At 66.5% G+C, this 27,413-nt stretch overlaps 1 protein-coding gene across 1 annotated transcript; it reads right to left on the bottom strand.

Moving 5' to 3' along the window:
* Nucleotides 1–9,693: 9,693 nt before the first annotated feature.
* On the bottom strand, nt 9,694–11,007 carry LOC141963798 (uncharacterized). The gene is made up of 2 exons (XM_074913455.1): nt 10,428–11,007; nt 9,694–10,081 (listed from the first exon to the last, which is right to left on the bottom strand). Exons 1-2 carry the CDS (start codon nt 10,946–10,948, stop codon nt 9,694–9,696), a joined length of 909 nt encoding a protein of 302 aa, XP_074769556.1. The 5' UTR covers nt 10,949–11,007.
* Between the last annotated feature and the right edge of the window lie 16,406 nt (nt 11,008–27,413).

The raw sequence follows: 27,413 nt of genomic DNA, 5'->3' as shown, positions 1-27,413 counted from the left end.
CCCCCTGCCCTGCCGTACCCCTGTCCCCTCTCCCTCTATGCTTTAAGCCCCCAGGCCGCCGGGCACCACCAGGTGAGAAAATGGGGTCTGAGGCGGCTCAGGCCGGGGCAGGGGGCAGGAGGGAGGGCCGGGGGCCAGAGCACGCTGAGGGAAGGTCCCTCAGGCGGCCGGCTTCCCCGTCGTCCAGGCAGAGGAGCTGGCGCCCGACCGCGCCGTCCTTCCAGGCACCAGCTCCCGGAGAAGAAAGAAGGAAGAGGCATCCGTGGCCTGCGGAAGAAACTACGAGGCGAGGGCAAGCGAGAGGAGGAGCGGCACGCTGAAACCGGGGAAAGAGAAAGGGGCTGCGGGCAAAGGGCCCTCCCTGTCCCACGGCTGCTGTGGGACAAGAGCATCCTGGGCAACTCTGTGAGGGTCTCGAGGACTCTGGGGCAGGTACTTGGCTCAGGGCCGTTCCCTGCGTTTCTAGAGGCTACCGCGGTTCTCGGTGAAGGGGACACAACTGCCGAGCCTTTGCCCTCGAAGGCCGGGGGCCGCAGACGCCCACTCGCTACCCGCTCCTCCTGCCGAGGGCGGGGGACGGGCACAACCCTGCTTACAGGGCCGTCGGGTCAGAGGGCTCCACGGCTCGTGGCACTCGCCCCGAGTACGGGGCCGGCACGCTGGCAGGTCGCCAGCAGGACAGGCAGCCACCCAGGCCCAGAGAGCGGGCGGGTCGCGCGTCGGCCGTGCTACGACCGCGCGGCTTGGCTCCGTCCTTGGAAAGGAGGGGCCAGCCGGGACTCGCCCTCCGCTCGCGGGCTCAGCGGGGACCGACCCCCTGTTGCTGCACAGAGCCCCTCTTTCCCTCCCGGGAAGTTTAAGCTAAGTACGCTGCAGCGATTTCAACAGGGGCCTAAACAAGAAGCTCCTTCACTCGCTCACTCGCACCGACGCGGACACAGGCAGGCACACGGACACGGACGGGGGCAAAGAAAACTTCCCAGAAGAGAGAGCGAGCTCTGTGCAGCCAATGTCTGGGGAGCCGTCCCCTCCCGCGAGCAAGAGAGCAGAGCCTCGGACCTGCCCCCCCGGACGCACGGAGCCCAGAGGGACTCAACGTGCCACGGGGCTTCGCGGGGGATCAAGGGACAAGTGCCGCGACGCGCCCCGACTCCAGGGGGTCACGCTGGCCAGGCCGCCAGCAGGCAGAAAGCCGCCAGGGCCGGGGAAACAGCCCTCCCCTGCCTACAGGGCGGGCTTGGGGGCCAGAGAGCCCCATTTGCCCCTCGGTGCGGGGACGGTGCCGCTCTCTCCTTACAGGGTCGCCCCTCTCTCCGGGCAGCCAAACCGTCGGGGCAAGGGGGCAAAAGGCCAGAGACCCGAGCCCTGCTTACAGGGAGGTCACCCGGCGCAGCGCCGGCCAGGACACCAAAGGTGCCGGCAACGGTGCCGTGGGAAGGCCCCTTTGCCCGGAGCTCCCGCCTCTCCCCCCAGCCCTCTCTTCAGCCCGCCGCTCCTCCTCTCCCTCGCTCTGGCCTCGCAGCTCCTTCACGATGCCTTGTCTTGCTTCTCGAGGAGCTGGTGCTCGGAAGGAAGGCGCAGCCAGGCGCCAGCTCCCCCACCCGGAGGACAGAGCAGAGGCCCCGGCCCTGCTGACAGGCCCCCCCCCGCGCCCAAGTTACAGGCCGGCCGGCCTGGCTGTGGCTCACCACCACGGCGTGCTTCAGGAGCTCCGCTTCCCGCCCCGGCCGCAGAGACGGTGCCGCTCACCCCCCTTAGAGGGTTGCCACCTGCCCGGCAGCCTGACCACGGGGTGACGTGGCAAAAGGCCGGCAAAAACCCAAAGACCCGAGCCCTGCTTACAGGGGGGTCACCCGGCACAAAGCCGGCCAGGGCACCAAAGGTCCTGGCGACACGCTGGTGCGACCACAGCCCCGGTGACAGGGAGGTCCCTTTGCCCAGAGCGCCCTTCTCCTTCCTCCTCTTGCTGCCCAGACTTCCTCCGCGCCTCGTCCTGCTCCCTCTTGGCCTGCAGCGGTACAGGACGGAGACCTCCACGCCGCTCCGCCGCCTGCTGCAAGGGCAGGAGGATGCCGTCAGGTCCGAGAGCGATGCTGGTCCCCGGCGAGAGCTGGCCACAGCACCACCCGAACCCCGGCCGCCCTCCCACCACCACCACCATCCCCCCTCCCTGCGAAAAAAACTCACAGATTGGCTTCTTACCCAGTCCGTGCTCCAGCACTTCCTGCAGGGATGTCTACGACGGGCGCTTTTCTCCTCCGGGCTCATGGCCGCGTTCAGCGAGGCTTGGACCCTCCACCGCCCCTGAGGCGATGGCCGTCCCTCCTCAGGCAGCTCCAGTCCCCTCTCACCGGTCCTGAGGAGGCTCCGCTCCCCCACCCCCCGCCGTTGACGACACTCCCCCCCCCAGGTGATGACACCACCCCACTTCCCCCCACCAGGCGACGACACTGCTCCCCCCCCCCACACAGACACAGAGGCAACGACACTGCCCCCCCCCCCCCGCCGCTGAGGCGACGACACTGCTCCCCCCCCCTCCACCGCCGAGGCGACGACACTGCTCCCCCCCCCTCCCCCGCCGAGGCGACGACACGGCTCCCCCCCCCTCCCCCGCCGAGGCGACGACACTGCTCCCCCCTCCCTCCCCCGCCGAGGCGACGACACTGCTCCCCCCCCCCCTCCCACGCCGAGGCGACGACACTGCTCCCCCCCCCCTCCCCCGCCGAGGCGACGACACTGCTCCCCCCCCCCTCCCCCGCCGAGGCGACGACACTGCTCCCCCCCCCCTCCCCCGCCGAGGCGACGACACCGACCCCCTCCCCAAGGCGGCTCCCGTCCCGTCCCCCCCCTGTTCCCAAGTCGATCCGGTACTTCCCCAGGCAGGTTCGACTCCTGCTCGCCCCTTCCCCGGGCAGGTCCCCCTCAGGCGACCGCTCCGCCCCTCACAGCGGCGCTTTGTTCAGAGCGCCCTTCTCTTTCCTCTTGCTGCCCAGACTTCCTCCGCTGCTCCTCCCGCTCGCTCTTGCCTCGCAGGTCCTTCCACACGCAGTGGACATCTCTCCCTTCTTCGCCACCAGCTGCTGCAAGGGCAGTAGTGTGCCGTCAGGTCTGAGAAGGACGCCTGTCCCCAGCGAGATGTGCCCACAGCACCACCCGAACCCCGGCCGCCCTCCAACCCCCCCTTCCCCCCCGAAAAAAAACTCACAGATCGGCTTTTCTCACCAGAGTCGATGCTCCAGCACTTCCTGCAGGGACGACTGCGCCGGGCACTCGTCTGCTCCAGGCACCTTGCCGCGCCTGGCGGGTCCAGGACTCTCCTGAGCCCCTCAGACAACGGCGCTCGCCCCCCCACAGACGACTCGGGTCCACCCCCGCCCGCCCCGAGCCGAGCCGAGCCGATGAGGTCCCCGCCGAGGCGGCGAGGATCGCCGAGCAGCCTTTTCCGGGGGCGCCGCTCCCGCTCCTCTCAGGCGGCCGCGCGGCGCCTCACTGCTGCGCGCGCCGTTCCCGCCCTTCGCCTCAGGCGGCCGCGCGGCGCTGCGCGCGCCGTTCCCGCTCTTCGCCTCAGGCGAAAGCTCCGCCCCTCACGTCGGCGCGCGGCGTTCCCGCCCGCCGAAAGCGTCGGGGGCGTGCCGAAAGCGTCGGGGGCGTGCCGAAAGCGTCGGGGGCGTGCCGAAAGCGTCGGGGGCGTGCCGAAAGCGTCGGGGGCGTGCCGAAAGCGTCGGGGGCGTGCCGAAAGCGTCGGGGGCGTGCCGAAAGCGTCGGGGGCGTGCCGAAAGCGTCGGGGGCGTGCCGAAAGCGTCGGGGGCGTGCCGAAAGCGTCGGGGGCGTGCCGAAAGCGTCGGGGGCGTGCCGAAAGCGTCGGGGGCGTGCCGAAAGCGTCGGGGGCGTGCCGAAAGCGTCGGGGGCGTGCCGAAAGCGTCGGGGGCGTGCCGAAAGCGTCGGGGGCGTGCCGAAAGCGTCGGGGGCGTGCCGAAAGCGTCGGGGGCGTGCCGAAAGCGTCGGGGGCGTGCCGAAAGCGTCGGGGGCGTGCCGAAAGCGTCGGGGGCGTGCCGAAAGCGTCGGGGGCGTGCCGAAAGCGTCGGGGGCGTGCCGAAAGCGTCGGGGGCGTGCCGAAAGCGTCGGGGGCGTGCCGAAAGCGTCGGGGGCGTGCCGAAAGCGTCGGGGGCGTGCCGAAAGCGTCGGGGGCGTGCCGAAAGCGTCGGGGGCGTGCCGAAAGCGTCGGGGGCGTGCCGAAAGCGTCGGGGGCGTGCCGAAAGCGTCGGGGGCGTGCCGAAAGCGTCGGGGGCGTGCCGAAAGCGTCGGGGGCGTGCCGAAAGCGTCGGGGGCGTGCCGAAAGCGTCGGGGGCGTGCCGAAAGCGTCGGGGGCGTGCCGAAAGCGTCGGGGGCGTGCCGAAAGCGTCGGGGGCGTGCCGAAAGCGTCGGGGGCGTGCCGAAAGCGTCGGGGGCGTGCCGAAAGCGTCGGGGGCGTGCCGAAAGCGTCGGGGGCGTGCCGAAAGCGTCGGGGGCGTGCCGAAAGCGTCGGGGGCGTGCCGAAAGCGTCGGGGGCGTGCCGAAAGCGTCGGGGGCGTGCCGAAAGCGTCGGGGGCGTGCCGAAAGCGTCGGGGGCGTGCCGAAAGCGTCGGGGGCGTGCCGAAAGCGTCGGGGGCGTGCCGAAAGCGTCGGGGGCGTGCCGAAAGCGTCGGGGGCGTGCCGAAAGCGTCGGGGGCGTGCCGAAAGCGTCGGGGGCGTGCCGAAAGCGTCGGGGGCGTGCCGAAAGCGTCGGGGGCGTGCCGAAAGCGTCGGGGGCGTGCCGAAAGCGTCGGGGGCGTGCCGAAAGCGTCGGGGGCGTGCCGAAAGCGTCGGGGGCGTGCCGAAAGCGTCGGGGGCGTGCCGAAAGCGTCGGGGGCGTGCCGAAAGCGTCGGGGGCGTGCCGAAAGCGTCGGGGGCGTGCCGAAAGCGTCGGGGGCGTGCCGAAAGCGTCGGGGGCGTGCCGAAAGCGTCGGGGGCGTGCCGAAAGCGTCGGGGGCGTGCCGAAAGCGTCGGGGGCGTGCCGAAAGCGTCGGGGGCGTGCCGAAAGCGTCGGGGGCGTGCCGAAAGCGTCGGGGGCGTGCCGAAAGCGTCGGGGGCGTGCCGAAAGCGTCGGGGGCGTGCCGAAAGCGTCGGGGGCGTGCCGAAAGCGTCGGGGGCGTGCCGAAAGCGTCGGGGGCGTGCCGAAAGCGTCGGGGGCGTGCCGAAAGCGTCGGGGGCGTGCCGAAAGCGTCGGGGGCGTGCCGAAAGCGTCGGGGGCGTGCCGAAAGCGTCGGGGGCGTGCCGAAAGCGTCGGGGGCGTGCCGAAAGCGTCGGGGGCGTGCCGAAAGCGTCGGGGGCGTGCCGAAAGCGTCGGGGGCGTGCCGAAAGCGTCGGGGGCGTGCCGAAAGCGTCGGGGGCGTGCCGAAAGCGTCGGGGGCGTGCCGAAAGCGTCGGGGGCGTGCCGAAAGCGTCGGGGGCGTGCCGAAAGCGCCGGGGGCGTGCCGAAAGCGCCGGGGGCGTGCCGAAAGCGCCGGGGGCGTGCCGAAAGCGCCGGGGGCGTGCCGAAAGCGCCGGGGGCGTGCCGAAAGCGCCGGGGGCGTGCCGAAAGCGCCGGGGGCGTGCCGAAAGCGCCGGGGGCGTGCCGAAAGCGCCGGGGGCGTGCCGAAAGCGCCGGGGGCGTGCCGAAAGCCGAGATACAGGAGCAGGGGCGGCCTGAGCTCGGTCACAGCGTAGAGGCGGGATTACCAGGAGGGAGGGAAATGGGCAGGCAGGCACATGGAGCGGCAGACAGGCTCGCAGAGGATAACAATGCCTGGGAACTGGCCAGAGAAAGCTGTGGGTAAAAAAAGACCCCAAAGCCGATCTGAAACAAGAACTGAACAAGGAAAATAACAGCGCTAGGTTACAGGAGAGAAAGGGAGGATGAAACAAAGGGAGGAGAGAGAGCAGGACCAAGCATCTGGAAGAAAGAAAAAGGGAGAGCTAGAAGAAGACACAAGAGGGAGTGGGAGCAGGAACGAACGAGAGCAGAAGTACAGGGAAGAAAAAACCAACAAAAATCATAGCAGCATGGGATAGAGAGGGGGCCAGGGGACAGCCCAAAACGTCCAAGAGGGGCAACAGGGCCCGAGGGTCCGCGACTCACCGCAGCTGTCGCTCTCAGCGCTGCCAGGAAAAATTTGCCAATTCAGACCCTTCTTTCTCCTTCTCTCCTCCCTTCCTTTTCTGGAGCTGCAGTCGCTCAGCTGCCCTCCACCTCAAAGAACACGCAGGTGTCTCTTGGCTCTTACAAAACGCAGCTTCCTGCACGTGTGGCCTCGCTCGCACGCTGCGCGGCCGTACTGCGCTCTGGGTGACGCGCACGGACCCTGATCGCACGCTGGCGGTCCGGCCCGCTGCGGACTGTACAGAGGGCTCCTGCCTCGCCCAGAGAGGCAGGCTCTCTCTTCCTGCAGTGGAAGGCAGCTGCTGCCCACATGCCCTTGATTTTCTTCTTTCCCTTTCTCAGGCCTCTCCAGCTTCAGCTGTGACAGCTCCTGTCCACAGCCAGAAAACGTCCCAGGGGCCTGTCCCTTCTCACCTCTCTGCTGCGAGGAGCACAAGGGCAGGCAGAGAACCCCACACAGTTCTGAAGTGGGTCCAGTCGACAGCATCCCCAGGGAAGGAACAGGCAAGCGCGGCCCCGGTGAGGCCTCTGGGAGAAGGTGAAGCGACTGCCGTTATTACCGTAGATCGCCCCTGGCCGGAGCCCCCCTTCCACAGGGGCTCCTGTGGAGGCGCCAAGGGCCGGCTTGCCGCCATCCCCGCGGGGCTCGGGGGTGACCTGGGGCTACGGGACGGGCTTCAGGGTGAGGTGCGAGACCTGGGGCCAGGACACGGTGCGGGCGAGGCCAGTGCCAGCTCAAGGGGAGCTCTGGCAAGCTGGGGAGGCACCCAGCACCAACCCCCGGGGGACACCCATCTTCTTCCCCTCTGCCTTTGTCCCAGCTCTCGGGTAACTCCCTGGGGCTCCCCCGGCCCGGGTCACCTCCAGGAGAGCCGAGGCCTGACACAGCAGGCGGTGTGAAGCTTCCTGCCCCACCGCTGCCGTGTGGCCAGCGGGCAGGAGGGGCCCCCACACCTGCCAAAGGGGCGGGCCGGCCTCACCGGCGGCCTCGGCCCTCGCTCACCACCAGGAATCACGCCCAGCAAGCCTCACGCTGCGGCAGCAGGCAGGCGGCTCTGGCGGTGCCGCACACCTGTGCAGGGCCGGCGCTGCAGTCCTGCCCTTCGCGCACCGAGCGCCCGCCGGCAGCGTGACGTGGGGCGGCGACAGCGTTTCCTTACCAGGAGGGGGCACCGAGCGTGGCCGCACCCCCCCACGGGCATCGGAGCATCGCACTGACGTTGCTGGCGGGCGGCAGCGTGGGGCACGGGGCCACCTCTGTGTCGCCCACCGACAGCACCGTGTGGCGTTTGCCAGGCAGCGGCGGTGAGCGCAGGCGAGCGCCACCCCCCGCGCGAGCAGCGGCCGAGCGGCACGTCACTGCGCACACGCTCTCGAGGAACGGGCACGACGCTTGGTGGGGAGCGGCTGGAAGCCCCCGGGAATCCACGTGAAAGCGGCAACAAAACTATCCCTCGTGCTGCGCCACAGGGGCCGCGGCGGTAGCGAGGACTGCGCCGCGCTACGGGCGCCCACGAGCGGTGCAGCTGCCTGGCAGCCGAGTCTGCAGAACCTACAGCTCCTGGCACGCGCTGGCCAACGCGGCACGGCCGCCTGCACGCCAAGCGCTGTAAGACCCCGCATCCCAGCGTGACCCAGGGAACCAACGCGGCTGGCCAGAAACCCCACACGCCAGGACCACAGCTCCCGCTGGGTTGCGAGAGGCAGTTTTCTCTGCTTTCTGACCCTGCAGCAACACCGTTGCTCACCCCTCCGAACCCCCACCAATGCACCCAGAAGCCTCACCACCGGCTCGGGGCAGCCCCTGCCACCACCTCCAACACTGCCACCCTGCAGGCACCGCCATCCTCCCCAGGAGCTGCCAGCTGATGGCACGGCTCCACTCACCTTCTCCCTCGGTGCAGCCGGGGCCCAGCAATGCTCAGCGACTGCTCTGCTCCTCCCTTGGTTGACACCGACCCCTCCGACGGCTGCCTTGCTCTTAACAGCAGCACCCGCCCCTCCACCCGGAGCAAGCCCTTTACAGGGAGGGGCCGCTGCCATCAGCCTCACTGCCCACACCTGGGGCCCCTCCAGCCCCAGCCCACAGCTGGAGGCCATCACCCACCCCCACAGAGCATCATCACCCCTCCCAGCCCCTCACCTGGGGCAAAGGAAGCACAAAAGTCAGCCGGCAGCCAGCAAGTGTTTATTCAGTCACACACAGAACAAGTCCCAGAAGGGAGTGAGTCTGCTCCGGGGCTCAGGGCCCCTAATGCTGCCCCTGCCACACCTTGGCGCTTGTTCCCGGAGCCACGCTCCTCAGTCCAGCCGGGAACAGTCAGTCGGTTCCTGGAGCAACAAGCTGCTGGGCAGAGCTGGAAACTGCCAAACATGAGGAGCAAGATGCAGGACACAAGAAGACAGAAGAAAGGTGGCAGCTAGCTGACTAGTACAGGGGTAGAGAGAAAACAAGAGATGAGCAATGGGGCGGTGAGAGGATGGGGACAGGGAACCCAACGTGGATATGCAGAAAAAAAAGCAGCAGGGAGAGAAGAAAACAGGCAGCAGAAAGAAGAAGGAGGAGCAGGACAGAAACCAACAAAGAAGGACGAGGAGCAGCATAGAGATGCAGAAAAAAAAAAAGCTGGGATGGGTGGCACAACAGACATGGAGGGGAAAAAAAAAAGGGGGGGGAGCAGGGAGCTAGACCAAGCAAGATGGAAGAAAGACAAAAAAGCTCCAGAGAACAGGGCACAGAGGGAGGAAAAAGCAACAGCGATGGGGAGTCAGGACAGCAAACCATGGGAAGGAACACAAAACAAATCACATCGCTACATGTGACAGGGCAGAGAAGGAAGAATTAGGAAACAGGGACAGAGACACAGAAAAAAAGAGACCTGGAGCCAAAAACTAATCCTGATGCATACAGAAAGAAGGGGGGTGGGGGTGGGGGGGTGTATTCTAAAACAGGGGAAACAGAGACAGAGAGATGGAGAAAAGACAAAAGCAACAGACTACAAGGCATCGAGAGAGGAATTACTGAATAGTAACAGAGCGCCAGCCAGAAACAGGCCACAAAGCAGCAAAGATCACAGGGGGTACGGGGCACAGAGGAAGGAATTCACAGACCTGGCACAAGGAGCCAGACAGAGAGAGAGCGAGGCAAAAATTAAATGGTGAAAAGAGACAGACCGCAGGGCAGAGGGAGGAATTGATAAACAGGGACAGGGCACCCGACAGAGCATGATGGAGAACAGGGAAAAAAAAAATAGCAGCAAGCTACAGGGAAGAGGGAGGAATTAAAGAACAGTGACTGGAAGACAGACAGCGACACACGGAGAGAGAGAAGACAAAAGAGCGATGGGCAACAAGATGGAGCGGGAGGAAACGAAAAACAGCAGAAGGGAGTCAGCCAGAGAGAAAGACACCAAGGAAAAAGGCCAGACAGGCGATGAGGGACGGAGGTAGGAATGAAAAACGGGGGACAGGGAGCAGGAAAGAGAGAGATGGAGATCGCAGGGAATAGCAGCGGGTGCAGGAAGAAGAAAGGGGCATCAATAGGAACAGGGAGCTGGACAGAGAGGGATGGAGAAAGGCAACAAGAGCGGCAGGGTACAGGGCAGAGAAAGGGAAGACCTACAAGATGGGGACAGGGAGATGCTCCAAGCAAGACGGAAGATACAGGTGAGCAAAAAAAGTTGAGCAGCACCAGAAAGAGAGGAGTCTAGGAGAAAGACAGGGAGGGACCAGGACACACAAGAGGGATGAGAGGGGCCCAAGAGCTCGGGACTTACTGCAGTTCTCCGTGCTGCCAGGAGAATTTGACAGGTCAGACTCTTCCTTCTGTTTGCCTTCTCCCTTCCTCTTCTACAGCTCCAGGTGCCTGGCTGTCCTCCACTTATGAGAAGATGTAGGTGTCTCACAGCTCTTACGAGATGAGGCCTGCTAGACACAGAACCTCATTCAATCACACACTACGTGCAGGAGTAAGACAGAGGAAAGAGAGAGAAACTGAGAAGTGAGGAGCAGAACAGAAGGATCGAGAGAGAAATGGACTGAGGAGTGATGCAAAAGGTACAGAACAAGCAGTCAGAAGTGCAGACAGAAAAAGAAAAGGAAGCAGCAAGACAAGAGAGAGAAAGTGAGAGAGGAAGGGGGAGCAAGGCAGAAGAATAGAAAGAAAACGTATAGAGAAGAAAAAAAAAAATCACAGCATGGGAAAGAGAGGGGCAGGAAGGGACTGGGACATACAAGGGGAGTGACAGGGCCCCGAGGGCCCGGGACTCACCGCGGCTCTCGCTCCCGGCACTGCCGGGAGAACTGGACAGGTCTGATGCTTCTTTCTCCTTCCTTCCTCCTGCCCCTCCTCTTCTTCTGAAACTCCACTCGCCCGGCTGACCTCCCCCTAAAAGAATACGCGGGTGTCTCTCGGCTCTTACAAGACGTGGCTTCCGACACACGCAGCCTCGCTCGCTCGCTCCGCGGCCGTTCCGCGCCTGGGGTGACGCGCGCAGACCCCGGGCGCACGCTGGCGGTCCGGCCCGCTGCGGACTGTGCAGAGGGCTCCTCGCTCACCCGGAGAGGCAGGCGCTCTCCTCCTGCAGGGCGAGGCGGCTGCTGCCCACATGCCCTTGACGTTCTCCTTCCTTCCCTTTCTCCGGCCCCTCCAGCTCCAGCCGCGGCGGCTCCCGCCCCGCTGCCCACGGCCGGGAAGGCTCGGCTCCGCCCGTCCCTTCCGTGGGACGTGAGAAGCGCCAGGCCGGGCAGAGACACCCCACGCCAGCCCGAGCTGGGCGCAGCCGGCGGCATCCCCGGGGCAGGAACGGACACGCGCGGCCCCAGCGCGGCCTCGGGAGGGGGCACGGAGGCGGCAGGGACCCTTATTGCCGCGGACCGGCCCGGCCGCAGCCCCAACACTCACCTCCGCCGCGCATGCGCACTCCCGGGAGACGCCGCGGCCGCGCATGCGCGCCCCCGGGCCGGGGGGCACACCGCGTCTCGGGGAGCCGCGGGCAGCCCGCGGGAAACCGCCACAAAACCGCCCCTCGGGCCGCGCCGCGGGGCCGCGCCGGTACCGAGGGCTGTGCCGTGCCGCGCGCGCCCGCCAGCGCCGCAGCTGCGGGGAACCGAGAGCGCAGAAACTGCAGCTCCCGGCGTGCCCCGGGGAGCCAACATGGCCGACCGGAAGCCCCCTGCACGTGACTACGGCTCCCGCCGCGCCGCCCGCGCACCCGGAAGCCCGGCCGAGCGCAGCCCCGCGCGGCTCCGGGCAGCGCCGCCGCCGCCCGGCCCCGACGCGGAGCGGCCTCCGCCCCCGGTCCCGCCGCACCTTTCCCCGCAGCCGCCCGGCCGCGCGGCCCCGCTCCTGCCTCGGCTCGCACCGGCTCCTCCTCCAGCACCGGCCCCGGACAGGGAGGGGGCGCTGCCTGCAGCCTCCCTGCCCGCCCCTGCGGCTCCTCCGGCCCGGCCCACGCTCCCCCCCCCCCCCGGTAACTATAGCGACCAGCACCGTTAATAAACGCCGGAGATGCCCGTCGCTCCTCCGAGCTCGCGCTCTATGGGCCGCCGGTCCTCCGGTCGCGGGGCCGCCGCCGCGCACGCGCACTCCGGGGGCCGCCCGGCGCAGCCGCACGCCGCAGGTCGCCTCTCCCCGCCGGGGGAACCTTCCCCGGCCAGCGGGAGCAGCCGCTGGGCGAGACCGCTCCGGTGCGCGGGCCGACGGGACCAACGCTGCCAAATCTTATAACCCCCCGGAGAGGGAGGAGCTCCGGCACGGCCGCAGCGCAGGGCAGCGCAGTCTCGCCTTGTGACCCAGAACTCAGCGGGGTGACCGAAGTGTCGGTCAGAGCAGCCTCAGGGCTCTTCGGACGGGTGGAAGGGGGAGGAAAGCCTGTGACAACGCGACACGGGAGCGCAGAGTTGTTTTAAGGACGAAACAGCGTAACTTCGGTCCCTGGGAGACCAGTACAGTAACTATTAAAAGCACACGTATTGTTAGATATTTTTCCTAAACTCACATTTATCCAATTTAGTTTTTCAAATCCTGGTGATAGCAGAAATAGTTTTTTTTAAAAAAAAAAAACCCAGATAAATCCAGGAACATTTCTGCCCGCGTTCAGCCGCTCTTCTGGAGCGTACGCTAGGAGCTGGAGAACCCGAGCAAGCTGTCTGATTATATTTACGGCAGCTCTGGCCCCGACAGCTCCCACGTCCGTCCCCTTGCCAGGAACTAGCGCCGCGGCGGCTACAGCTCAGCCCAAAGCCAAACCGACACCGACCTCGGCTCTGGAAAGCGCCACCTCATCTCCCCCCGTTTTGCTGATTAGGGATATCAATTCAACTCAGACACCAGAGTGAAAAGAGCAGGCGTATTTTATTAGAAATAGCTAAATAATAACAGAAGAATACAGAAAACACACAGTAAGAAAAGACGGAATAGTGCACTCACACAGACAGGAAAATACAGGGTAACGCATCAAATCCTGACTGCCTGAGAGAGAGGGAACAGCGATTAAAAAAGATCCCTCAGCACCTGCACCCGTTGCCATCACCCAGACCCGCAGGCAGCCCCGGTTACAGCGAGGGTTTGCAGAGCCTTTCCCGGCAAGTGGGAAACCCTACGCGGTGCGTCCACCCGTAGGTGAGGCCTCCAAAGTCGCTGTGAGCGGGTCCACCCTTCTATACCCCAAAATCGGCAAGCCAGAAGAGCTGGCACCTTGGTTTGGAGCGGAAATATCTGGTTTCAATCTCACATTAGATTCCCCCGGAGCCTGGCCAGGGCTCAGGGGAGAAGCTAAGGGAGCTCCTCTGCTTACCCAGGCAGACTAGGTGCAAGGGCTCACGTCAGGCCACAGGGCCAGACTACGGTCTCCACGACCCGGTTATTTTATCCCCACACAAAGAAAGATAAATGTACATTCAAGAGAGCTACGTCTTCCACACCTCTTTCACTAACGATGACATACTGAGTGAGCAGCTTCGGCTCAGGGCCTGTTGTTCAGGCTTCGATACTTCCACTTTTTACATCGGAATAGGTGGTTGGTTATCACTTAGTAAAATACCTGTTAGCACAATGGTTAACAGTTACAAAATACACAGGACTCGTCTACAAGTCAACTCTGGCTTGGCCCTATTGTCCAAGCCTTAGCGCTTCACCCCGAGAGTCCCCTTGCAAGCAGCCAGGACCAACACACGCCGCAAACATTCCAGCGGCTGCCAAAGGTTAAAATCCCACGCGCAGCGCCACGTGGCAGGCAGCGGTTAAAGCCGAGTTGGGCAGAAAAGGAGCTAAATGGGGAACACCCAGTTGGAGAAAGCATCTGACTGAGCACCCCCAGCACTGAACAGATGGGGAAAGGGTGGGCACAAACGCCCTTTTGGGGCAGGGAAGAGGAACGTGCTCCTCCAGAGGCTGAGATCCAGCCGCTTCCTTCCCCGTACAGGTGCGGAAAGAGAAGCACTCAGAGCAGGGGAATCCACCTCCAAAACCCTGCTCCCGACTGCTCTTCCCCCGGCATCCCACGCAGCCTCAAAGGGCGCTGCGGGTGGCTGCAGAGCCCTCCCGCTCCCCACGGCTGGTGCAGCCACATCCAAGTACAGGAAGGAGTTTTGAGAAAACTTCAGGAAGTTGGGTCATCGTCAGGTGGAATGGGAGCAGGTTCTAAAACTGGAGAACTACCAAGAGCCGAGTACTTGCTCACGAGCCAAAGAAAACATCCCCAAAGGGGCAGGGACGCTGGAGGCGACCACAGCCCAGGTGACAGGGAGATCCCCTGCCCAGGAGGGCTTTCTCTCGCCTCTTTGCCGGACCGCTGCCGCTACTCCTCCCGCTCGCTCTTGCCTCGCAGGTCCTTCTGCACGCGGTGGATGTCTCTCCCTTCTTCTCCACGACCAACTGCTGCAAGAGCAGGAGAATGCCATCAGGTCTGAGAGCGACGACGGTCCTGGGTGAGAGCTGGCCACAGCACCACCTGAACACCGGCCGCCCTCACACACCCCTATACCCCCGCCCCCCCGAAAAAAACTCACAGATCGGCTTTTCTTACCCAATCGGTGCTCCGGTGCTGCCACACGTGGAGTCGCGGCCGGCGCTGGAGCTGGGCTCGGAGTCGGGCACTCTGGGCAAACGGAGCTGGGCATGCAAAGCGGCGGCCACAGAGGCTGCGCCCCTGCTTACAGGGGGCTCGAGCCGCTGCCGGGACTGCAAAGTGCCCGGGACTGCAGGGCACGGGCCAGGCCCCGACTTACAGGGCAGCCCCAGTCCCAAAGGCCCACGAGGCCCCTCCTCTCCGCTACAGGGGCACCCTGACCCGCACCCCGCTAACAGGGCCGCCACCCCACACAAGGCGCCAGCCAAGCACTATCGAGAGTGCTGGGCGCTGTCTGCCCTGAAGGCAGGTGAATCGGCAGCAGCGGCCCTTTCCCAAGAGGTTCTGGGGGCTGGGGAAGCAGAACTTCCCGAGGGGGGTTCCTCATTGCTGGGGAGAAGCTGCCGCGTCACTGCGGAGCAGCCGGTTGCAAGGGGCTGGCGGCTGAGGCCCACCACTGCTGCCTGTCACCCTAAATCTCCCCCTGCCCTGCCGTACCCCTGTCCCCTCTCCCTCTATGCTTTAAGCCCCCAGGCCGCCGGGCACCACCAGGTGAGAAAATGGGGTCTGAGGCGGCTCAGGCCGGGGCAGGAGGGAGGAAGGAGGGCCGGGGGCCAGAGCACGCTGAGGGAAGGTCCCTCAGGCGGCCGGCTTCCCCGTCGTCCAGGCAGAGGAGCTGGCGCCCGACCGCGCCTTCCTTCCAGGCACCAGCTCCCGGAGAAGAAAGAAGGAAGAGGCATCCGTGGCCTGCGGAAGAAACTACGAGGCGAGGGCAAGCGAGAGGAGGAGCGGCACGCTGAAACCGGGGAAAGAGAAAGGGGCTGCGGGCAAAGGGCCCTCCCTGTCACCACGGCTGCTGTGGGACAAGAGCGTCCTGGGCAACTCTGGGAGGGTCTCGAGGACTCTGGGGCAGGTACTTGGCTCAGGGCCGTTCCCTGCGTTTCTAGAGGCTACCGCGGTTCTCGGTGAAGGGGACACAACTGCCGAGCCTTTGCCCTCGAAGGCCGGGGGCCGCAGACGCCCGCTCGCTACCCGCTCCTCCTGCCGAGGGCGGGGGACGGGCACAACCCTGCTTACAGGGCCGTCGGGTCAGAGGGCTCCACGGCTCGTGGCACTCGCCCCGAGTACGGGGCCGGCACGCTGGCAGGTCGCCAGCAGGACAGGCAGCCACCCAGGCCCAGAGAGCGGGCGGGTCGCGCGTCAGCCGTGCTACGACCGCGCGGCTTGGCTCCGTCCTTGGAAAGGAGGGGCCAGCCGGGACTCGCCCTCCGCTCGCGGGCTCAGCGGGGACCGACCCCCTGTTGCTGCACAGAGCCCCTCTTTCCCTCCCGGGAAGTTTAAGCTAAGTACGCTGCAGCGATTTCAACAGGGGCCTAAACAAGAAGCTCCTTCACTCGCTCACTCGCACCGACGCGGACACAGGCAGGCACACGGACACGGACGGGGGGAAAGAAAACTTCCCAGAAGAGAGAGCGAGCTCTGTGCAGCCAATGTCTGGGGAGCCGTCCCCTCCCGCGAGCAAGAGAGCAGAGCCTCGGACCTGCCCCCCCGGACGCACGGAGCCCAGAGGGACTCAACGTGCCACGGGGCTTCGCGGGGGATCAAGGGACAAGTGCCGCGACGCGCCCCGACTCCAGGGGGTCACGCTGGCCAGGCCGCCAGCAGGCAGAAAGCCGCCAGGGCCGGGGAAACAGCCCTCCCCTGCCTACAGGGCGGGCTTGGGGGCCAGAGAGCCCCATTTGCCCCTCGGTGCGGGGACGGTGCCGCTCTCTCCTTACAGGGTCGCCCCTCTCTCCGGGCAGCCAAACCGTCGGGGCAAGGGGGCAAAAGGCCAGAGACCCGAGCCCTGCTTACAGGGAGGTCACCCGGCGCAGCGCCGGCCAGGACACCAAAGGTGCCGGCAACGGTGCCGTGGGGAGGCCCCTTTGCCCGGAGCTCCCGCCTCTCCCCCCAGCCCTCTCTTCAGCCCGCCGCTCCTCCTCTCCCTCGCTCTGGCCTCGCAGCTCCTTCACGATGCCTTGTCTTGCTTCTCGAGGAGCTGGTGCTCGGAAGGAAGGCGCAGCCAGGCGCCAGCTCCCCCACCCGGAGGACAGAGCAGAGGCCCCGGCCCCGCTGCCAGGCCCCCCCCCGCGCCCAAGTTACAGGCCGGCCGGCCTGGCTGCGGCTCACCACCACGGCGTGCTTCAGGAGCTCCGCTTCCCGCCCCGGCCGCAGAGACGGCGCCGCTCACCCCCCTCGAAGGGTTGCCACCTGCCCGGCAGCCTGACCACGGGGTGACGTGGCAAAAGGCCAGCAAAAACCCAAAGACCCGAGCCCTGCTTACAGGGGGGTCACCCGGCACAAAGCCGGTCAGGGCACCAAAGGTCCTGGCGACACGCTGGTGCTACCACAGCCCCGGTGACAGGGAGGTCCCTTTGCCCAGAGCGCCCTTCTCCTGCCTCCTCTTGCTGCCCAGACTTCCTCCGCTCTTGGCCTGCAGCGGTACAGGACGGAGACCTCCACGCTGCTCCGCCGCCTGCTGCAAGGGCAGGAGGATGCCGTCAGGTCCGAGAGCGATGCTGGTCCCCGGCGAGAGCTGGCCACAGCACCACCCGAACCCCGGCCGCCCTCCCACCACCCACCCCGCGAAAAAACCTCGCAGATCGGCTTTCCTCACCCAGTCGGTGCTCCAGTGCTTCGTGCAGGGACCGTGACGGGCTCTCATCTGCAATGGGCTCCTGGCAGCATCCGGCGGCTGCTGGCAGCGTCTGTCAGGGCCTGGACCCTCCTCAGCCCCTGAGGTGATGGCGGTCCCTCCTCATGCAGCTCCAGTCCCCCCCACGCGCCCTGACGCAGCTCTGCTGCCCCTCCTAGGTGACGGCACTGGCCCCCCACCCTGCAGCAGCTTTGATCCCCCGCCAAGGTGGCTCCAATCCCTCGGCCCCGAGTCGATCCGGTTCTTGCTGAGGCAGCGCCGACTTGCGCTCCCCTTTTCCTCAGGCGGCCGCTCCGCCCCTCACAGCGGCGCTTTGCCCAGAGCGCGCTTCTCTTTCTTCCGCTTGCTGCCCAGACTTCCTTCGCTGCTCCTCCTGCTAACCCTTGCCTTGCACGGCCTTCCGCATGCGGTGGATGTCTCTCCCTTCTCCACCACCAAGTGCTGCAAGAGCAGGAGGGTGCCGTCAGGCCTGAGAGGGACGACGGTCCCCGGCGAGAGCCTGACACGGCACCACCCGAACCCTGGCCGCCCTCCCACACCACTATTCCTCTATACCCCCCCCCCCCCCCCCCCCCCCCACACAAAAAAAAACCTCACAGATCGGCTTTTCTTACCCAATCGGTGCTCCGGTGCTGCCACACGTGGAGTCGCGGCCGGCGCTGGAGCTGGGCTCGGAGTTGGGCACTCTGGGCAAACGGAGCTGGGCATGCAAAACGGCGGCCACAGAGGCTGCGCCCCTGCTTACAGGGGGCTCGAGCCGCTGCCGGGACTGCAGGGCACGGGCCAGGCCCCGACTTACAGGGCAGCCCCGGTCCCAAAGGCCCACGAGGCCCCTCCTCTCCGCTACAGGGGCACCCTGACCCGCACCCCGCTAACAGGGCCGCCACCCCACACAAGGCGCCAGCCAAGCACTATCGAGAGTGCTGGGCGCTGTCTGCCCTGAAGGCAGGTGAATCGGCAGCAGCGGCCCTTTCCCAAGAGGTTCTGGGGGCTGGGGAAGCAGAACTTCCCGAGGGGGGTTCCTCATCGCTTGGGAGAAGCTGCCGCGTCACTGCGGAGCAGCCGGTTGCAAGGGGCTGGTGGCTGAGGCCCACCCGTGCTGCCTGTCCCCCTAAATCTCCCCCTGCCCTGCCGTACCCCTGTCCCCTCTCCCTCTATGCTTTAAGCCCCCAGGCCGCCGGGCACCACCAGGTGAGAAAATGGGGTCTGAGGCGGCTCAGGCCGGGGCAGGGGGCAGGAGGGAGGGCCGGGGGCCAGAGCACGCTGAGGGAAGGTCCCTCAGGCGGCCGGCTTCCCCGTCGTCCAGGCAGAGGAGCTGGCGCCCGACCGCGCCGTCCTTCCAGGCACCAGCTCCCGGAGAAGAAAGAAGGAAGAGGCATCCGTGGCCTGCGGAAGAAACTACGAGGCGAGGGCAAGCGAGAGGAGGAGCGGCACGCTGAAACCGGGGAAAGAGAAAGGGGCTGCGGGCAAAGGGCCCTCCCTGTCCCACGGCTGCTGTGGGACAAGAGCGTCCTGGGCAACTCTGGGAGGGTCTCGAGGACTCTGGGGCAGGTACTTGGCTCAGGGCCGTTCCCTGCGTTTCTAGAGGCTACCGCGGTTCTCGGTGAAGGGGACACAACTGCCGAGCCTTTGCCCTCGAAGGCCGGGGGCCGCAGACGCCCACTCGCTACCCGCTCCTCCTGCCGAGGGCGGGGGACGGGCACAACCCTGCTTACAGGGCCGTCGGGTCAGAGGGCTCCACGGCTCGTGGCACTCGCCCCGAGTACGGGGCCGGCACGCTGGCAGGTCGCCAGCAGGACAGGCAGCCACCCAGGCCCAGAGAGCGGGCGGGTCGCGCGTCGGCCGTGCTACGACCGCGCGGCTTGGCTCCGTCCTTGGAAAGGAGGGGCCAGCCGGGACTCGCCCTCCGCTCGCGGGCTCAGCGGGGACCGACCCCCTGTTGCTGCACAGAGCCCCTCTTTCCCTCCCGGGAAGTTTAAGCTAAGTACGCTGCAGCGATTTCAACAGGGGCCTAAACAAGAAGCTCCTTCACTCGCTCACTCGCACCGACGCGGACACAGGCAGGCACACGGACACGGACGGGGGCAAAGAAAACTTCCCAGAAGAGAGAGCGAGCTCTGTGCAGCCAATGTCTGGGGAGCCGTCCCCTCCCGCGAGCAAGAGAGCAGAGCCTCGGACCTGCCCCCCCGGACGCACGGAGCCCAGAGGGACTCAACGTGCCACGGGGCTTCGCGGGGGATCAAGGGACAAGTGCCGCGACGCGCCCCGACTCCAGGGGGTCACGCTGGCCAGGCCGCCAGCAGGCAGAAAGCCGCCAGGGCCGGGGAAACAGCCCTCCCCTGCCTACAGGGCGGGCTTGGGGGCCAGAGAGCCCCATTTGCCCCTCGGTGCGGGGACGGTGCCGCTCTCTCCTTACAGGGTCGCCCCTCTCTCCGGGCAGCCAAACCGTCGGGGCAAGGGGGCAAAAGGCCAGAGACCCGAGCCCTGCTTACAGGGAGGTCACCCGGCGCAGCGCCGGCCAGGACACCAAAGGTGCCGGCAACGGTGCCGTGGGGAGGCCCCTTTGCCCGGAGCTCCCGCCTCTCCCCCCAGCCCTCTCTTCAGCCCGCCGCTCCTCCTCTCCCTCGCTCTGGCCTCGCAGCTCCTTCACGATGCCTTGTCTTGCTTCTCGAGGAGCTGGTGCTCGGAAGGAAGGCGCAGCCAGGCGCCAGCTCCCCCACCCGGAGGACAGAGCAGAGGCCCCGGCCCTGCTGACAGGCCCCCCCCCGCGCCCAAGTTACAGGCCGGCCGGCCTGGCTGTGGCTCACCACCACGGCGTGCTTCAGGAGCTCCGCTTCCCGCCCCGGCCGCAGAGACGGTGCCGCTCACCCCCCTTAGAGGGTTGCCACCTGCCCGGCAGCCTGACCACGGGGTGACGTGGCAAAAGGCCGGCAAAAACCCAAAGACCCGAGCCCTGCTTACAGGGGGGTCACCCGGCACAAAGCCGGCCAGGGCACCAAAGGTCCTGGCGACACGCTGGTGCGACCACAGCCCCGGTGACAGGGAGGTCCCTTTGCCCAGAGCGCCCTTCTCCTTCCTCCTCTTGCTGCCCAGACTTCCTCCGCGCCTCGTCCTGCTCCCTCTTGGCCTGCAGCGGTACAGGACGGAGACCTCCACGCCGCTCCGCCGCCTGCTGCAAGGGCAGGAGGATGCCGTCAGGTCCGAGAGCGATGCTGGTCCCCGGCGAGAGCTGGCCACAGCACCACCCGAACCCCGGCCGCCCTCCCACCACCACCACCATCCCCCCTCCCTGCGAAAAAAACTCACAGATTGGCTTCTTACCCAGTCCGTGCTCCAGCACTTCCTGCAGGGATGTCTACGACGGGCGCTTTTCTCCTCCGGGCTCATGGCCGCGTTCAGCGAGGCTTGGACCCTCCACCGCCCCTGAGGCGATGGCCGTCCCTCCTCAGGCAGCTCCAGTCCCCTCTCACCGGTCCTGAGGAGGCTCCGCTCCCCCACCCCCCGCCGTTGACGACACTCCCCCCCCCAGGTGATGACACCACCCCACTTCCCCCCACCAGGCGACGACACTGCTCCCCCCCCCCACACAGACACAGAGGCAACGACACTGCCCCCCCCCCCCCGCCGCTGAGGCGACGACACTGCTCCCCCCCCCTCCACCGCCGAGGCGACGACACTGCTCCCCCCCCCTCCCCCGCCGAGGCGACGACACGGCTCCCCCCCCCTCCCCCGCCGAGGCGACGACACTGCTCCCCCCTCCCTCCCCCGCCGAGGCGACGACACTGCTCCCCCCCCCCCTCCCACGCCGAGGCGACGACACTGCTCCCCCCCCCCTCCCCCGCCGAGGCGACGACACTGCTCCCCCCCCCCTCCCCCGCCGAGGCGACGACACTGCTCCCCCCCCCCTCCCCCGCCGAGGCGACGACACCGACCCCCTCCCCAAGGCGGCTCCCGTCCCGTCCCCCCCCTGTTCCCAAGTCGATCCGGTACTTCCCCAGGCAGGTTCGACTCCTGCTCGCCCCTTCCCCGGGCAGGTCCCCCTCAGGCGACCGCTCCGCCCCTCACAGCGGCGCTTTGTTCAGAGCGCCCTTCTCTTTCCTCTTGCTGCCCAGACTTCCTCCGCTGCTCCTCCCGCTCGCTCTTGCCTCGCAGGTCCTTCCACACGCAGTGGACATCTCTCCCTTCTTCGCCACCAGCTGCTGCAAGGGCAGTAGTGTGCCGTCAGGTCTGAGAAGGACGCCTGTCCCCAGCGAGATGTGCCCACAGCACCACCCGAACCCCGGCCGCCCTCCAACCCCCCCTTCCCCCCCGAAAAAAAACTCACAGATCGGCTTTTCTCACCAGAGTCGATGCTCCAGCACTTCCTGCAGGGACGACTGCGCCGGGCACTCGTCTGCTCCAGGCACCTTGCCGCGCCTGGCGGGTCCAGGACTCTCCTGAGCCCCTCAGACAACGGCGCTCGCCCCCCCACAGACGACTCGGGTCCACCCCCGCCCGCCCCGAGCCGAGCCGAGCCGATGAGGTCCCCGCCGAGGCGGCGAGGATCGCCGAGCAGCCTTTTCCGGGGGCGCCGCTCCCGCTCCTCTCAGGCGGCCGCGCGGCGCCTCACTGCTGCGCGCGCCGTTCCCGCCCTTCGCCTCAGGCGGCCGCGCGGCGCTGCGCGCGCCGTTCCCGCTCTTCGCCTCAGGCGAAAGCTCCGCCCCTCACGTCGGCGCGCGGCGTTCCCGCCCGCCGAAAGCGTCGGGGGCGTGCCGAAAGCGTCGGGGGCGTGCCGAAAGCGTCGGGGGCGTGCCGAAAGCGTCGGGGGCGTGCCGAAAGCGTCGGGGGCGTGCCGAAAGCGTCGGGGGCGTGCCGAAAGCGTCGGGGGCGTGCCGAAAGCGTCGGGGGCGTGCCGAAAGCGTCGGGGGCGTGCCGAAAGCGTCGGGGGCGTGCCGAAAGCGTCGGGGGCGTGCCGAAAGCGTCGGGGGCGTGCCGAAAGCGTCGGGGGCGTGCCGAAAGCGTCGGGGGCGTGCCGAAAGCGTCGGGGGCGTGCCGAAAGCGTCGGGGGCGTGCCGAAAGCGTCGGGGGCGTGCCGAAAGCGTCGGGGGCGTGCCGAAAGCGTCGGGGGCGTGCCGAAAGCGTCGGGGGCGTGCCGAAAGCGTCGGGGGCGTGCCGAAAGCGTCGGGGGCGTGCCGAAAGCGTCGGGGGCGTGCCGAAAGCGTCGGGGGCGTGCCGAAAGCGTCGGGGGCGTGCCGAAAGCGTCGGGGGCGTGCCGAAAGCGTCGGGGGCGTGCCGAAAGCGTCGGGGGCGTGCCGAAAGCGTCGGGGGCGTGCCGAAAGCGTCGGGGGCGTGCCGAAAGCGTCGGGGGCGTGCCGAAAGCGTCGGGGGCGTGCCGAAAGCGTCGGGGGCGTGCCGAAAGCGTCGGGGGCGTGCCGAAAGCGTCGGGGGCGTGCCGAAAGCGTCGGGGGCGTGCCGAAAGCGTCGGGGGCGTGCCGAAAGCGTCGGGGGCGTGCCGAAAGCGTCGGGGGCGTGCCGAAAGCGTCGGGGGCGTGCCGAAAGCGTCGGGGGCGTGCCGAAAGCGTCGGGGGCGTGCCGAAAGCGTCGGGGGCGTGCCGAAAGCGTCGGGGGCGTGCCGAAAGCGTCGGGGGCGTGCCGAAAGCGTCGGGGGCGTGCCGAAAGCGTCGGGGGCGTGCCGAAAGCGTCGGGGGCGTGCCGAAAGCGTCGGGGGCGTGCCGAAAGCGTCGGGGGCGTGCCGAAAGCGTCGGGGGCGTGCCGAAAGCGTCGGGGGCGTGCCGAAAGCGTCGGGGGCGTGCCGAAAGCGTCGGGGGCGTGCCGAAAGCGTCGGGGGCGTGCCGAAAGCGTCGGGGGCGTGCCGAAAGCGTCGGGGGCGTGCCGAAAGCGTCGGGGGCGTGCCGAAAGCGTCGGGGGCGTGCCGAAAGCGTCGGGGGCGTGCCGAAAGCGTCGGGGGCGTGCCGAAAGCGTCGGGGGCGTGCCGAAAGCGTCGGGGGCGTGCCGAAAGCGTCGGGGGCGTGCCGAAAGCGTCGGGGGCGTGCCGAAAGCGTCGGGGGCGTGCCGAAAGCGTCGGGGGCGTGCCGAAAGCGTCGGGGGCGTGCCGAAAGCGCCGGGGGCGTGCCGAAAGCGCCGGGGGCGTGCCGAAAGCGCCGGGGGCGTGCCGAAAGCGCCGGGGGCGTGCCGAAAGCGCCGGGGGCGTGCCGAAAGCGCCGGGGGCGTGCCGAAAGCGCCGGGGGCGTGCCGAAAGCGCCGGGGGCGTGCCGAAAGCGCCGGGGGCGTGCCGAAAGCGCCGGGGGCGTGCCGAAAGCGCCGGGGGCGTGCCGAAAGCGCCGGGGGCGTGCCGAAAGCGCCGGGGGCGTGCCGAAAGCGCCGGGGGCGTGCCGAAAGCGCCGGGGGCGTGCCGAAAGCGCCGGGGGCGTGCCGAAAGCGCCGGGGGCGTGCCGAAAGCGCCGGGGGCGTGCCGAAAGCGCCGGGGGCGTGCCGAAAGCCGAGATACAGGAGCAGGGGCGGCCTGAGCTCGGTCACAGCGTAGAGGCGGGATTACCAGGAGGGAGGGAAATGGGCAGGCAGGCACATGGAGCGGCAGACAGGCTCGCAGAGGATAACAATGCCTGGGAACTGGCCAGAGAAAGCTGTGGGTAAAAAAAGACCCCAAAGCCGATCTGAAACAAGAACTGAACAAGGAAAATAACAGCGCTAGGTTACAGGAGAGAAAGGGAGGATGAAACAAAGGGAGGAGAGAGAGCAGGACCAAGCATCTGGAAGAAAGAAAAAGGGAGAGCTAGAAGAAGACACAAGAGGGAGTGGGAGCAGGAACGAACGAGAGCAGAAGTACAGGGAAGAAAAAACCAACAAAAATCATAGCAGCATGGGATAGAGAGGGGGCCAGGGGACAGCCCAAAACGTCCAAGAGGGGCAACAGGGCCCGAGGGTCCGCGACTCACCGCAGCTGTCGCTCTCAGCGCTGCCAGGAAAAATTTGCCAATTCAGACCCTTCTTTCTCCTTCTCTCCTCCCTTCCTTTTCTGGAGCTGCAGTCGCTCAGCTGCCCTCCACCTCAAAGAACACGCAGGTGTCTCTTGGCTCTTACAAAACGCAGCTTCCTGCACGTGTGGCCTCGCTCGCACGCTGCGCGGCCGTACTGCGCTCTGGGTGACGCGCACGGACCCTGATCGCACGCTGGCGGTCCGGCCCGCTGCGGACTGTACAGAGGGCTCCTGCCTCGCCCAGAGAGGCAGGCTCTCTCTTCCTGCAGTGGAAGGCAGCTGCTGCCCACATGCCCTTGATTTTCTTCTTTCCCTTTCTCAGGCCTCTCCAGCTTCAGCTGTGACAGCTCCTGTCCACAGCCAGAAAACGTCCCAGGGGCCTGTCCCTTCTCACCTCTCTGCTGCGAGGAGCACAAGGGCAGGCAGAGAACCCCACACAGTTCTGAAGTGGGTCCAGTCGACAGCATCCCCAGGGAAGGAACAGGCAAGCGCGGCCCCGGTGAGGCCTCTGGGAGAAGGTGAAGCGACTGCCGTTATTACCGTAGATCGCCCCTGGCCGGAGCCCCCCTTCCACAGGGGCTCCTGTGGAGGCGCCAAGGGCCGGCTTGCCGCCATCCCCGCGGGGCTCGGGGGTGACCTGGGGCTACGGGACGGGCTTCAGGGTGAGGTGCGAGACCTGGGGCCAGGACACGGTGCGGGCGAGGCCAGTGCCAGCTCAAGGGGAGCTCTGGCAAGCTGGGGAGGCACCCAGCACCAACCCCCGGGGGACACCCATCTTCTTCCCCTCTGCCTTTGTCCCAGCTCTCGGGTAACTCCCTGGGGCTCCCCCGGCCCGGGTCACCTCCAGGAGAGCCGAGGCCTGACACAGCAGGCGGTGTGAAGCTTCCTGCCCCACCGCTGCCGTGTGGCCAGCGGGCAGGAGGGGCCCCCACACCTGCCAAAGGGGCGGGCCGGCCTCACCGGCGGCCTCGGCCCTCGCTCACCACCAGGAATCACGCCCAGCAAGCCTCACGCTGCGGCAGCAGGCAGGCGGCTCTGGCGGTGCCGCACACCTGTGCAGGGCCGGCGCTGCAGTCCTGCCCTTCGCGCACCGAGCGCCCGCCGGCAGCGTGACGTGGGGCGGCGACAGCGTTTCCTTACCAGGAGGGGGCACCGAGCGTGGCCGCACCCCCCCACGGGCATCGGAGCATCGCACTGACGTTGCTGGCGGGCGGCAGCGTGGGGCATGGGGCCACCTCTGTGTCGCCCACCGACAGCACCGTGTGGCGTTTGCCAGGCAGCGGCGGTGAGCGCAGGCGAGCGCCACCCCCCGCGCGAGCAGCGGCCGAGCGGCACGTCACTGCGCACACGCTCTCGAGGAACGGGCACGACGCTTGGTGGGGAGCGGCTGGAAGCCCCCGGGAATCCACGTGAAAGCGGCAACAAAACTATCCCTCGTGCTGCGCCACAGGGGCCGCGGCGGTAGCGAGGACTGCGCCGCGCTACGGGCGCCCACGAGCGGTGCAGCTGCCTGGCAGCCGAGTCTGCAGAACCTACAGCTCCTGGCACGCGCTGGCCAACGCGGCACGGCCGCCTGCACGCCAAGCGCTGTAAGACCCCGCATCCCAGCGTGACCCAGGGAACCAACGCGGCTGGCCAGAAACCCCACACGCCAGGACCACAGCTCCCGCTGGGTTGCGAGAGGCAGTTTTCTCTGCTTTCTGACCCTGCAGCAACACCGTTGCTCACCCCTCCGAACCCCCACCAATGCACCCAGAAGCCTCACCACCGGCTCGGGGCAGCCCCTGCCACCACCTCCAACACTGCCACCCTGCAGGCACCGCCATCCTCCCCAGGAGCTGCCAGCTGATGGCACGGCTCCACTCACCTTCTCCCTCGGTGCAGCCGGGGCCCAGCAATGCTCAGCGACTGCTCTGCTCCTCCCTTGGTTGACACCGACCCCTCCGACGGCTGCCTTGCTCTTAACAGCAGCACCCGCCCCTCCACCCGGAGCAAGCCCTTTACAGGGAGGGGCCGCTGCCATCAGCCTCACTGCCCACACCTGGGGCCCCTCCAGCCCCAGCCCACAGCTGGAGGCCATCACCCACCCCCACAGAGCATCATCACCCCTCCCAGCCCCTCACCTGGGGCAAAGGAAGCACAAAAGTCAGCCGGCAGCCAGCAAGTGTTTATTCAGTCACACACAGAACAAGTCCCAGAAGGGAGTGAGTCTGCTCCGGGGCTCAGGGCCCCTAATGCTGCCCCTGCCACACCTTGGCGCTTGTTCCCGGAGCCACGCTCCTCAGTCCAGCCGGGAACAGTCAGTCGGTTCCTGGAGCAACAAGCTGCTGGGCAGAGCTGGAAACTGCCAAACATGAGGAGCAAGATGCAGGACACAAGAAGACAGAAGAAAGGTGGCAGCTAGCTGACTAGTACAGGGGTAGAGAGAAAACAAGAGATGAGCAATGGGGCGGTGAGAGGATGGGGACAGGGAACCCAACGTGGATATGCAGAAAAAAAAGCAGCAGGGAGAGAAGAAAACAGGCAGCAGAAAGAAGAAGGAGGAGCAGGACAGAAACCAACAAAGAAGGACGAGGAGCAGCATAGAGATGCAGAAAAAAAAAAAGCTGGGATGGGTGGCACAACAGACATGGAGGGGAAAAAAAAAAGGGGGGGGAGCAGGGAGCTAGACCAAGCAAGATGGAAGAAAGACAAAAAAGCTCCAGAGAACAGGGCACAGAGGGAGGAAAAAGCAACAGCGATGGGGAGTCAGGACAGCAAACCATGGGAAGGAACACAAAACAAATCACATCGCTACATGTGACAGGGCAGAGAAGGAAGAATTAGGAAACAGGGACAGAGACACAGAAAAAAAGAGACCTGGAGCCAAAAACTAATCCTGATGCATACAGAAAGAAGGGGGGTGGGGGTGGGGGGGTGTATTCTAAAACAGGGGAAACAGAGACAGAGAGATGGAGAAAAGACAAAAGCAACAGACTACAAGGCATCGAGAGAGGAATTACTGAATAGTAACAGAGCGCCAGCCAGAAACAGGCCACAAAGCAGCAAAGATCACAGGGGGTACGGGGCACAGAGGAAGGAATTCACAGACCTGGCACAAGGAGCCAGACAGAGAGAGAGCGAGGCAAAAATTAAATGGTGAAAAGAGACAGACCGCAGGGCAGAGGGAGGAATTGATAAACAGGGACAGGGCACCCGACAGAGCATGATGGAGAACAGGGAAAAAAAAAATAGCAGCAAGCTACAGGGAAGAGGGAGGAATTAAAGAACAGTGACTGGAAGACAGACAGCGACACACGGAGAGAGAGAAGACAAAAGAGCGATGGGCAACAAGATGGAGCGGGAGGAAACGAAAAACAGCAGAAGGGAGTCAGCCAGAGAGAAAGACACCAAGGAAAAAGGCCAGACAGGCGATGAGGGACGGAGGTAGGAATGAAAAACGGGGGACAGGGAGCAGGAAAGAGAGAGATGGAGATCGCAGGGAATAGCAGCGGGTGCAGGAAGAAGAAAGGGGCA

The sequence above is a fragment of the Athene noctua genome, chromosome 9, assembly GCF_965140245.1.
Source record: "Athene noctua chromosome 9, bAthNoc1.hap1.1, whole genome shotgun sequence".
Classification (NCBI taxonomy): Eukaryota; Metazoa; Chordata; class Aves; order Strigiformes; family Strigidae; genus Athene; species Athene noctua.
The sequence above is the reverse complement of the archived record's forward strand: the minus strand, read 5'-3'. Positions and strand labels throughout refer to the sequence as shown.

Excerpts from the sequence above, each read along its gene's own strand:
- LOC141963798 (XM_074913455.1), bottom strand. The coding sequence starts at position 10,948 with ATGCCGCCGGCTGCGCCCAGCTCGGGCTGGCGTGGGGTGTCTCTGCCC. Across the intron at positions 10,082-10,427 it reads TGCCGGGAGCGAGAGCCGCG|GCCTCATCTCGTAAGAGCTG; the intron begins GTGAGTCCCGGG and ends TGTGTCTAGCAG.